We start from the raw sequence: 12881 nt of genomic DNA on the forward strand, positions 1-12881 counted from the left end.
GTTGATTTGGAAACAGCGATGATACGTTCAAGAATCGCGTCGAGCAACTTCATTCCTTGCGGGATGTTGACATTATGTGGACGACTTCAACGTTGATGAAATGGTTTGGAATTGTGAGTGCCTATGTTCGTTTAGGGGATGTCCCTGGTGGTGGTGTATGGGACACGTCAACACTCCATGCGAAGACGCGAAGAGAAAGCGTGAACCCAAGACATTCAGAGAGAGAGAGAGAGAGAGAGGGAGAGAGAGAGGGCACATTCTCATCTTTGCCGTAAGTTCAGAGAAGAGATTGAGAAATGCACAAGAAATGCCAATCAGAAAAATGAGTCTGCAAAGTTCAATCACATCGCATCGTTGGAAATGCAGCAAAAAAAGTTGATGAACACTCACCATTTGGCATATTATGCGAGAGGAAAGAGAGCATCATGCAATTGCTATAGTCCGTTTTCACATTAAAACTTAGCGCCCAAGATTACAGAGGTGAAAAGATATCCGCCATAACCTTAGAATTTCGCTGTAAATTTGTGGAAGTTGATAAGAATTTCAATGGAATGTTGGCCTTAGGTACACTGATACTCCTCTATATAAGGCAAAGGCAATATCTTGCATCATCTCATCCAACCCAAATCACATTTGCGTCTTCCATCAGAAATCATCTTCCTCAATAGTTTTACCCTTCTCCCAAAGAAGTTAATCTCTCTCTTCCAAGATGCCCAACGGTCGTAGGGGAGGCGTACTGCGCAGCATATTGAAGATTATCGTCTGCGGCAAACCTAAGTAGCACCGAGGCTGCTTTGGCTCCATTCCATAGTCATATCTCTTTCTGTCATGATGTAAATCCAGTGTTCATGTCGAGGAAACAGTTAAGTAGTGTTGATATTACGAAGTGTATATGTCATGTAATTTGTGTCCGTGCTTAAACATGTATCGTCGAGTCAATAGATACATTAAGGTGGTTAAAGTACTAGTGTCGACTCTTGTCATAAGGATGTGATGTTGTATGCTTTTGCCAGTGTGTTCGGTTTGTTCATACAAATGAAACCGGGGCTTCCATGATGTTTCTTTTACCTCTGATATTATAATAAGCAAAGTGGCTGTATTTTGTAAGAGTGTTGTTCATTGTACGATTTGGTTCGGATAGGAGACATTTCCAACCCAAACCGAATCCATCGATTTGGAATACTCTCAATCCAAGTACAAACCAAATCAACTTTATCACAACATAAATCAAGCCAACAAACTTCCTTTGGTTCAGTTTCAATTCATTAAGATCAAGTCGACACACAAACGCAGAGAAAATTACCAAATTATTCTTTAAACTTTCTAATTTGTCATGACCAATCGCCGCTGAAAATTACTTCCGATTGTCTCGGACGTGGACAAATGAATTCATTTCGGGTAATTTTACGGAGTTTTGGTATCTTTCCTCTCCTTTTTTTTTTCTTTTCTAGTTACTGTTCATCTTCTTCCTCAGCTACTTGTTACAGTTCATCCACCCGTTGCCGCCATCTCCAGCCGCCATCAAGCCCTGCGTCTCCCCAAAAAGCCCACATTTCCCCAGCGACCAAACACCTTCGAGAAAAGGGAGGAAGAAAAGCAACCAAACTTTACCCAGATGGAGTCTTCGACCCCCTTCGAGACTCAAAGAACCCAGAAGACGATCCTTCACCGGACGACTCTGGAGGCCTTCGAGATCTCGGCCATGCTGGACGACCTCGAGCTCCGCCGCGACGTCGAGCTCGAGGCCGGAGATCTGGAGGGCTCGAGCTCCGCCGCGGCATGTAGGGACGATTGCTAGATATTATAAGTTAGATAATCGCTTTTTTGCACGACGGTCCTCGAGACCCAGAACCTCTCAGATCCGTAAGTCCTCGAAACTTACTTTCATATCTTTGCTCATCTGGACAAAGATGAACAGTCATGGCGGAGGGCCGAGCCGGCATCCGTACAGTTGCTTCTCGAATTTGAGCCCGAACGCGGAGGCTCCCGGCCGATCGCTGTTCCCGGAGGGTTGAAGAGCGGCGTTGGAAGTTGAAGAACTGAGGCTGAAGGTGATAGAAAAACGATAGAACAGAAAAAAAAAAAAATCAGAAAAATCAAAAACTAACCAAAACGATCTCATTTCCTTTAAGGTTGTCTATCTACTTTACACGCGCGTCGAGCCATGTAAGATAGTTCATATTTACCGGATCTTCACTTTATTTTTTCCCTGATCGGAAAATTTATATGAAAAAATTATTAAAAAATTTAAAACTAAATTGATAAAATTAAAATATTTAAAACTGAATTAATATATCTATAATAAGTTCACGATTTATTTGATATTTTTCCCGCTGAGCATATAAATGGAACGAAAAGCCTTGTTCTGCATTCATGACACACGGAGAAGTACCCGCTTCAGTAGGCTTTTAGCATCAAATAGAACAAAATGATACTCGGTTCAATTTTACTATTTTTTTCAAGGGAAAAAACCACCAAACCCAACTTTCTCATGACATTGCATTTCGAACTTTTTTGTGACACAAAACCCAAACTTTGTTATTTGTGACACATTTACCCCGATATACATTGTCCATGGGCATTTTCGTCTTTTTAGCTTTTTCTTTTCTTTTTACTTTTTTTTTTTCGGCGAGGGGGCCCTCGCCGGCGTCGGGCGAGGCTCGCCCTCGCTCGCCCGGCGAGGGCGAGGCTCGCCCGACGCGAGGGCGAGGCTCGCCCGACGCCGGCGAGACTCGCCCTCCTCGCCCTCCTCGCCCGGGCGAGGGCGAGGCTCGCCGGCGTCGGGCGAGCCTCGCCCTCGCCCGGGCGAGGAGGGCGAGGCTCGCCGGCGTCGGGCGAGCCTCGCCCCGGCCTGGGCGAGGGAGGGCGAGCCTCGCCCGACGCCGGCGAGCCTCGCCCTCGCCTGGGCGAGCGAGGGCGAGGCTCGCCGGCGTCGGGCGAGGCTCGCCCTCGCCTGGGCGAGCGAGGGCGAGGCTCGCCCGACGCCGGCGAGGGCGGCCCTCGCCGGAAAGAAAAAAAAAAGTAAAAAGAAAAAGAAAAAGCTAAAAAGACGAAAATGCCCATGGACAATGTATATCGGGGTAAATGTGTCACAAATAACAAAGTTTGGGGTTTTTGGTGTCACAAAAAAAAGTTCGGGGTAAATGTGTCACAAGTGGGAAAGTTTGGGGTTTTTGGTGGTTTTTTCCCTTTTTTCAACGGTTTAATTTGAAACCGTATGGACAAACTGATTAGAAAGAATAATTCCGATGAATCAATGAACTTAACTTATTGATCTAGATCGATTTGGTTCGACTTATCAGTTTTCGGTTTTCTTTTAACGCTCCCAAATCCATTTCCAATGTTATGACATGGAACGGAACTGTCACAAATACGCCAACGCTTTGAGAGCATTGCCTTGCGATAGTAGGACAGAAATAAATATTTAGACGCTCGTTAGATTAAATGGGATAAAGTAACATCACGCATAGGCGTTTCTTTCTTAACAGGCTACAAGTGAACTCAAAACATCATTTGCCCTTATCCAGGATAACATCTCAATCAAAGAAAAATCTATTACACGAAGCATACCGGTCATAAATTTAACATAGGCTTCCAATTCTTAAACATCGTGGATGGAGGTGATGGTTTCCACAAACACTTTTCAATTGCATTTTCACGGTGGATGGTGAAGGGGTTGCAACTCAAGCAAAAACTCTTCCTCTAGCTCCTACTGTTGCAGAGTACAAGGGCTAACTCCCCATTATCCCTAGAGAATGGTAAGCAATAACGCAAAAACCTAGGCAGAGTCATCTTCTTTTATTTTATTTTTTGTTCATAATCTTTTTCTAATTAACCAGGATGCACTTCAGGCTCAAAACAAGGAAACAAAATCTGGTTTTAACTGCTACAACAAGGACTCTGGCGAAGGGACAGAAGAAGACTCTTACAATCAATCAAGATTACAGTTAGAATAGTCTGCAGAAAGAAAAAAATTGTCTTGATTATTATAACACCACCCTCTCAAGCCTCTAAGCAAAACTTGCCAGGCCCGTCGTAGGTCTTCTCCAGATGCTCGACTTTGTTGATCCTGAAGCCCCGGATCCTGATTTCTTCCGGCACCGAACCATCTTTGTAATCAACACTCTCAAGGATCCACCCTTTGTTCTCGACCCTACCTTTCGCTGTAACCTGTGAGGAGAAAAAATGGACCTCTAATGATGAGACAAAGGGAGAGTTCCAAAAGTTTTTGCCGTACACAGTAATCGGGGTTCATGCGTAACAGACACCATAATAAGAATTTGAACTTGTAATAACGTCAATCAAAGAACAAAAGGGAAAATGTTCAATGGACAGGAGACAGACTGTTACAAGACTTGGAAATACTCGTCCCAATAGTAGGGGAACAGAATAAGTTTCCTTATCAAAGATTTGGGTAGAATGGAAAAACAAGGGCTATTTGAAATATTCAACGCAACAAAGAGAAAAATTGTTCTGCTGGGAGCCACATAGAGAGTTTTAGATAAATGCTAGTTATAGTTGTATGTCTTGCGTGAAAAGAAAAAATGAGGAAAGGACAAGTATGTGCTCTAGACACGACTTGTACATTTGGAACTTTCTTCTTGATGCATGATTTAGTTTGTCACAACATACCTCTGCATCTTCTCCAGCATTGATGATGAGAGCTCCATCCAGGGAGAGATCCTCAATAAAAATATCACGCCCATTAAGGAGCAGGGTGGACTTCTGAGAAACAGAGCAGCCCGAATTGACTTTTTTTCTCACGTCCGAGAAAGTCAGCCCCCATTTTGGATTCCATACAATTCTAGGCCATACCTCCACCTCTTGCCCATTGAAAACTTGCGTCACAGGATCATCTACTTGAGCACCAGCCTGAATTACAACTAAAATTAGCACCAACAGAAAGGCAAGACAATGGGAAAATAGGACCATGATGAATGTGCATTTGGACAAGGTCTCAAAAGAGGTCCACTTTCACATCAAAGTCTCAAACCGGCATATATATTGACATGTGTAGTTTTGCTTTCTTGAAGCATGTCATGATTTTATGACCAGCAAAATCATTTAGTTACTGGAGCGGAAATCAACTTATACGGGAAACTGGAGACTGGAGATGATGCTAAAGCTTGCAAATCGAATTACATGGAAAGAACACTTATGCAACATTAATATCTCCATACATTTCAATGGAAGATAAGTAGTTACCTTTCTAAGAATAAGGCTGTTTGCGCGATAAATAGCCATTTCTCCAGAAGTTGCGCTATGATATGGATTCCCTTTTGGAACCTAATCAAATTGAGTAATCATGGATTTTATTGACATAGAAACAACAATTAAAGAAATTCATTGTAGAAAATAAGAGAAAGGCAATCCTGGAGTCCAGAATCAGTGCAAAATAAACATCAGGAACTAAAACCAATAGTTTGTACCTTTGCAGCATCTTCAGGATTGTTCTTGACTGGTGCATAGGCAACCCATGCATCCAACACCTAAACAGTAATTTGGTGTCAACATATCTGATTTAGACTATGCCAACAAGTTCGTATAATATCTGCATCCTAATATCTTGATTCTTTTTCCCTTAAATTGATGAAATTACCGTGAATCCAACTCTTGCAGTTGGAGGTAATGTTTTTGGGTAGTCCTGCATCATACATTCTAGTCGGGTAGAGGACTTGAATGAAGTTTTGCTGGCATCTTTGTACCTGCATAAATAATAAGAACGTAAAATAAATGAAAAGCAAATAAAATGCCAGGCCATAACAATTATAGATATCGTCATACTGCAAATATAAGGGCTTTGTCAGCCTCACTGCAAACAAACAACAAGACTCCTATCCGTAACTTGAGGAATATCTTGCACTCCCCTTCAACCAAAAAAAAAGAAAAGATCCACACTTCTTTTCTCTCTATATAATTGGAATGAGATGCAGCCACATCCAACTCTAATAGACAGAGATCTCAACTTCGATTTTGCTTGCTCCAAATAATATCATCTTTCAAACAATCAACTGAAAAGCTATCCCAGATGTCGGCAGTCATGTTAAAAATTTGACCAGTAACAACATAAGGTAAAAAGGAGATTACTTTGGATTAACAAACTCCTTTATGGCACCTCCTGTTTTTTTCAGTTCTTCAATGTATGAACCAAGTTCCAATATCAACTGCCAAAAGAAGAAAAATGCAGTCTTAAGAATCACTTGGCAATATACAACCCTAGACTCAGTAAATAAACCAAGCCACTAAATTCTAAAGTATAAGAGAACAGCATTCTTTCGATTAGGGTCATGAAAAAATATCAAACTAATAGCTGATAGACCTATTAATATAGCCAGGCAACACAGAAATCTTCTCTGAATTCTAGACAATCTAATTCCTTTTTCATCTATCAAGCTTGAGATATTTAAAACAAACAGAAAGATGATAAATCGGGTATCTTTACTCTGGTCAGTTAGTCTGATTTTGAAGAACTATGGTTAGTGTCTAATAGCCATGTTGGACTATGTCATTCTGCATGTACAATGTGATTTACAGTGGAGTGTTGATGTAATGGCAAAATGAATCCTAATAGCTCATACAGGATTACTTCCCTTGCCAAGTGTAGAAAGCCTATTCATAATGTAAACTGAATAAAGACCTCTTTCATTTTTATCAACATAAGAGTTCAATTTAACAAGCGTGTTATCACACTATAAACTTTTGGAAAGAAAATTACTTGATTAATGTTCCCTGGGAAAGGAGAAAAACCAGTCTCGTCATTCACATCTCCATCTGGATAACCAGTTGCTCTAAGCAGGGGATCCAGCTGATTGTATTCCACATTTATTACCATTGTCCTCCCTAAAATAGATTTTTGAGGAAAGAAAATTAGGCGAGAATCAAACGTGTCATGGAGAATGGGCTAAGAATATAATCATTAAGAGAGTACATATAACTATAGTATTAAGGAATGAAGAAGCAGCATCTGAACATCTCAAGCGTACATCTTCAGAATATATTGTACATTCTTGCATCTAGTTCAGCAAACTGTTTTCATCGTTCACTGACAATTGAGATATCAATGCAATACCAGTATCTCATACTATCACATTCCTAAAATTTACAACGAATAACTTTGTCAGTTGACATCGAGCGAAACAACTGCTCAAGCCTACGTTGCTGATAACTAAATTTCCAGATACGTCTCAGCAAACACTATGGCACTGACACAATTCAACCAGTAACACCAAAATCTTAGCCAATACACAGTAATAGATGATGATTAGACAGCAAGAAAAATCAACAAGGAGTGAAAGTCCTTCAGAACAGTTCTTTATGACAGTATCTCATAATATCACATCCCTAAAATATGCAATGAATAATTTTGTCAGTTGAATCAGAGCGAAACAACTGCTCAAGCCTAGGTTGCTCATAACTAAATTCCACATATTATTCTCAGTTAACACTATGGCACTGATACAACTCAACCAGAGTCATATGAATCTTAGCCTACAAACAGATATCTGATGATTAGATAGCAAGAAAAATCAACAAGGAGTGAAAGTCCTTCAGAATAGTCTTTATAAGCCAGAGTGTTGGGATGTTTCTGGGTTCTTATAAACAGTTTTTTCAGTTAGATGGTTCTTATAAACAATTAGATAACTGCTTTCAACAGTAAGTACCATCCGCATGAGTAAGTTTGGTAATTCCTCCAATAGCTTCTTTAGCTTTCCGGGGAACGGCAAGAGAGTTGACATGAAATTGTCGGAGGGCGCTGACACCCAAAGATGCTGGAATTGCCTGCATTACACATGATGGAGGAGTTTATTAGTCGGTTTTACTGCCACATGTGTAAAAAAACCAGTCGGTCAGCTATCTATTAATTTCTGACCCTGACCCTGACCCTGAACCTGAACCTGAAGAAACATACCTTAAATTAATCCACTTAAAAGAAACTATACCTTAAACAGAAGTCCATTTGTATCTTGGAAAAAGAGAACCCATTTCATACCAGCATCATGCCTGGGAAAAATGCCAAAAACAGTTCAAGTCTAGGAAGAGTGAACTCAAATAGCTTCTCAAGAGACATCTTGCCACAACATTCTGTATCTTCTAAGCATATTTAAGCTAGGTAAAATCCCCGGTGAGATGTTTTTGCTTGTAGCAATGACTGAGGATATCAATACAGCAACTTAAGCAAGAAAGCAAGATCACGTCATTCTTTCCTGCCAAGTTCTCTGTTTTCCCAGCAAAAAACCATCCACTGCTGGGTTCATATAACTAAAAGTATGGAATGGCATTTTAAATGCTTTGTAAAAAGATAGGCTAGTGGAAGGACAGCAGGCAGGTAAACTGGTATAGTTCGATCGATAACAAATGTTTTGAAAATAAAAGTAGATACACTGGTATAGTTTGATCGTGTACCACAAATTCAGAAGTCCACTGGAGTAAAGAAGTGCATGAACATCACCATGCCCATGAGGTTTAGTCTAAAAAGGGAATAAATGAAAGGAATCAGCCATAGAGCTTCAAGTTCAAATTATGTCGAATCTTCACTTACAAATTCATGACTTAGCCTTACCTGGATTTTGTACTTATCATGGGGATCCAGTGCAAGCCTGGCATCATTATCCTCTAAGCATGCAACTTTTTCCTGCATTATTAGTAGCAATCAGACTGCGAACTTTTAGAATGCATAAGCATATTAGAAAATCCTGGCAGATGTGGTGAATGAGCAAAAAATTACCTGTTTCAAAAGTTTAACTTGAGAAGGTTGCATTCCAAAATAATTATTTGATTCCAACAGCTGTAAGGTCCGTACATGAGTATCGTCAGATGTCATGATAACAAAGGGAATCTGGGTGCCACATCCATCTACAGATACACATGCATAATGATGTTACTAAATAGAAGCAAATCCTTTTCAAAGACACATCAATTTCACAGAAATTCGGACGAACTTCGGAAGGAAATGTTGATACCGAAACAATTTTGGTTCACGATGACACATAAGTTAACAAGGAGAATAATTTGAGGGATTCTGCAGACTCAGGATGGGAAAACTCAAACAACTATTGTTATTTCTTTAGATAGAGATGCTCTTAGCCAGCCTGTCTCTATAGTGAACTTTAATAAACCAGATAGAAAAGTTGTCATGCAATACTTTTGGATTTATCCAGTTCTAGAACCTCGTTTTCAAAAGATCATATCCGACAGACCGACAGTTTCCTTCTGGTATAGAAGATAACAAGAAGAGCGTGTTATTGATAGATTCAATGAACCCAGACAAGGCTATTTGGTTGCTTTTGATGAAACTTAGGTTTTTTTTTCTAAGGATTAATCCACATGCTTGGCTTGTGCAATAAAATCTCTCTAACTTATCAAAAAAAAAAACAAAGAAATTGATTTTTTCTCCCTTATTAAAGATGAGTAGCTCAAAACAAATGTCCAAACAATTCCAAATGAGGTAGTAGTTCAGTTCCCATCCTCTGATTAGCCTAATTAATACTGGCATTACAGTCCATAATTTGTAGAGAACACTAAATGAAGTTAGCTGGAGACTCAGTTTCTAGCGAAGACATGCCATCCAGCTTTTTAGCTGTTGGAATAACTATGTAGGACACTCAATTTCTGAAAAACTCCTGAAGCACTGCACCACTTTGTCTCAAGTGGTGGATTTGGAGAGAACACAAAAAACAATAATTTGAATGTTTAGAATCTTCAGTGGCTTCTGTGCCATCCTCTTTTATTCAGCTCTGGTCTCCTTGTTCTGATTCCTTATAGTCATGTAATGTCTTCCTTTTGCTTGTTTGTTTTTCTTCATCTTTGTCATTGTACATTGATGACGTACTAAATGTTTTCTCTATAAATAAAATCCCTTATGTATAAAGGAGAAGTAAAACAAAGCAAACCTTCAGCCAATCTACAGCTAGCCTCTTGTAAAGCAAGAATGGATTCAATGTAATGCTGTAGGAAACATGTCCCTGAAGTAGTCTCTGCTGGAAGAGCCACCTGCAAGATGTAGACAATACTAAGAATAATATAGACAATTATGTATAACCAACAAGAAGGAATACAGAAGCAGCTGAACTAGCAAGATCATAGCTTTGTTAAGACCTTGATTCCATTGTATCCAAGGCGTTCCCCAAGTCCACCGGCAACAAGGACGAATGCAGCTTTTCGCGCTTCCTTCACCCCTGTCTCCTCAAAATTGATGAAGCTGTCATCGCCAAAAGTTAAAACCTCTCCATTTGGAACCTAGAAGAGGGCAATAAAATTTAGCTGTCATGTTCAGTTGATCATTTCAAACAGTTTGAGCACTTCGCAAGCGGGAAAGAGAAAAGTTATGCTAAAGATCATCCACGAATTTCAAAGAGGAAAACATCCATTTATTGATGGAAAAGAATGATTATGCAAAATCATAAAGAAAGCTCTGCAACAAAATATACCCACTACTCTGTATTGAGGTTACATGAAACCTTGAATTTGACAACTCAAAACGTGTGGTAAGAACCAAGAAGCTTGTGTATGGAAAAACAAATATTGCAAAAGACCAAAACTAGATTACAAAGCAATTACTCTCAAGAGTCATAAACAGTTTCACAAAGGTATGATTAAGTTCCAACCTAATTATGTGGAAAGAAAAATGTAACAAAAAACCAGTCCAAATTCTAAACCAAGTACACAGTCTTGGTCTATCAGGGATCAGATGAAAGCAGCCCAGTACAATTGCAAACAAAAAGGTCCTGACTCGTCAATGCCTCAGTTTCACCCATTAAGATTGGAACCTAACTAAGAACTTCATTTATCAAATAAGCTCGGAGTTTGACATCTTACAAGCCTCTCTCACACATGTATCTATCACAACTACAACTCATACATGGATATACTATGCGGCTATAATCCTCTACTACATCACACCACTAGTATATAACTCTGTCGTATTTTTGAACAGGTGTCTTTGTGCATTTGAACATGGGGAAATTTGACTTATATCCAAGTTTACAGCCAGAAAAGAAAGGGTTTTGTAGAAAAGTAGAAAGCAACCTCCCTATGGTAGTTCAACCCTCTATAGCCCAAAAAGCAACTGCTACTTGGAATACATATTGGCTTTTTTTTTTTTGGGGGGGCCGCAGATTGTAAATATGCATCTCAAAGAAGGAAACTTCATCTATTTAAGAGAAAACCATTTGACCAGAAAACTCTTGGCCACTTATGATCACAGTAACTACATTAAATCCAAACCAAGAACACTGAAACTCTTCATGTAATCAAACTTGTAGAAATGGAAGCTTCGTCATCAAGGTATTCAGTTACATCAATCTACTGCTCTGCACTTCACGCGTTGTAGCTCTTAAAGAAGCCAATGAAAATGCAGCAGCAGTCTTCTTTTCAGTAAATAACAAGTAAATATTGACTGTTCGGTAAGCAAACATTTCATACTTAAGAAACAAACAAACTATCTAGTGGAAAGTCTTCATTCAGTCAAAATCCATTCTTTATAGCTCTTTGCTTCCAGGAATATAATTAAGCAGTACTAAAAAATATCAAATCATCATTACTTACTGAAGGTGTGAAGCCATCAAATGGGTTCTTTCCTGCTTTTGAATCTTCTAAGAGTTCCCTCGCGGTTTTTATGTACGATGCCAAGCCTCCTGGATAACTTGTATCGAGCCTAGCCACCTGGAGAAAACAACCACATGACAAAGACTCAAGAAATATAAAAGCATTCTCTAAAAAGGACAAGCAAGTTCAGGCTTCAAACTTTTCCATATTCGATGCATACAGGATCGTTAATACAGATTCCGAAAATCAAGTAGTAAAACCATAAACCAGGTCCGAAAGGTGACAAGCACTCCTAAAAGCACGACATATATAACAGTAACAGGAATGCAGGACAGCATCAGAAGAAGCAAGCATAGTTTCATGTCTGGTATCTACAACTTCATTTAATTGGACAAATCAGATAATTGATGCGTATCCCTATCCCGCGCGCTCTACTGTTAAAGAAGATAATCAATAAAACTGCAAAAGTTGACACGGCAAATGTTGCGGCAAAAGATCACCATCTAACCAAATGACTTCCCAACATCAGCAAAAGAAAAAAAAGCACAGAAAAAAACACAAACACAAATAAGTTCCGCTTAATTAAAGATCATCTGAATTGAAAAAAGAAGATAATCTAAATACACAGGGCGTAACTAAATTGCAAATTACGCCGCACATTTCTCTCTCTGACCGAAGACAGACACAAACAAACCGTAAGTCCACTATATACCACAAGCCAAAGGAAGGATAATCAATCTAAATCCTCCACGAAACTCGATCCGGAAACATTAAATCATCCACCACCGAACCACCGCTTCACGTACCTGCTCGAAGAAGGCGTTCTTCCGATCATCATCGACGCCAGGATCCGCCCAGTGCTCGAACACGTGATTCTGCCCCATCTCCACAAGCAGCTTCGCCAGTTCCACCTGACCAGCAACACAACCACCGGCAACCAAGCCCAAACCGTCACGTTAAAATTAAAAAAAAAAAATCACCACCGACGCTCGCGCTCACCGGAACTGAACTGAACCGAACCGAACCGAACTGAAGGAAGCTACCGACCGCTCACCACTCCACAGAAGCGAGCGTACCTGGTCAGGAGACAGGACGAAGAGGTTCCGCCGGAGGCCCGGAGGGGCGGAGGCGACCCAATCGCCGCCGATGTCGAGCCTGGAGAGCGATTCGGCGACGGACGCCATCGTCGGAGCGCGATCTGGAGGATTCGGGAGAGGAGAAGGCGATGGGGATGGAGATGAAGAGGAGGTAACGAGAGAAGAGACGAGAGAAGGAAGATGGCTTGGCTAGGCTGATTTGGAGTTGGCTGAGCTGGAATCGCTGTTTTGCTGACAATC

At 40.3% G+C, this 12881-nt stretch overlaps 1 protein-coding gene across 1 annotated transcript; it reads right to left on the bottom strand.

The window, feature by feature from the left end:
• Window positions 1–3779: 3779 nt before the first annotated feature.
• On the bottom strand, window positions 3780–12881 carry LOC115666037 (UDP-sugar pyrophosphorylase). The gene is made up of 17 exons (XM_056308581.1): window positions 12621–12881; window positions 12351–12455; window positions 11545–11661; window positions 10096–10236; window positions 9891–9990; window positions 8726–8853; window positions 8561–8632; window positions 8404–8468; window positions 7941–8001; window positions 7662–7779; window positions 6716–6840; window positions 6088–6164; window positions 5600–5705; window positions 5430–5489; window positions 5206–5286; window positions 4633–4872; window positions 3780–4170 (listed from the first exon to the last, which is right to left on the bottom strand). The coding sequence occupies exons 1-17, from the start codon at window positions 12726–12728 to the stop codon at window positions 4003–4005; spliced, it is 1872 nt and encodes a 623-aa protein (XP_056164556.1). The 5' UTR covers window positions 12729–12881; the 3' UTR covers window positions 3780–4002.

Source organism: Syzygium oleosum, unplaced genomic scaffold (assembly GCF_021117445.2).
Source record: "Syzygium oleosum isolate NSW1041296 unplaced genomic scaffold, Sole_v2.1 Sole_v2.02, whole genome shotgun sequence".
In the NCBI taxonomy this organism is placed as follows: Eukaryota; Viridiplantae; Streptophyta; class Magnoliopsida; order Myrtales; family Myrtaceae; genus Syzygium; species Syzygium oleosum.

What these genes read in the sequence shown, in the direction of transcription:
- LOC115666037 (XM_056308581.1), bottom strand. Translation starts at nt 12,728, where the DNA reads ATGGCGTCCGTCGCCGAATCGCTCTCCAGGCTCGACATCGGCGGCGAT. An exon ending in TTGATGGCTTCACACCTTCA is followed by an intron (nt 10,237 to 11,544) that starts GTAAGTAATGAT and finishes GCCCTCTTCTAG; the next exon opens with GTTCCAAATGGAGAGGTTTT. An exon ending in CAAATGGACTTCTGTTTAAG is followed by an intron (nt 7,780 to 7,940) that starts GTATAGTTTCTT and finishes TGTGTAATGCAG; the next exon opens with GCAATTCCAGCATCTTTGGG.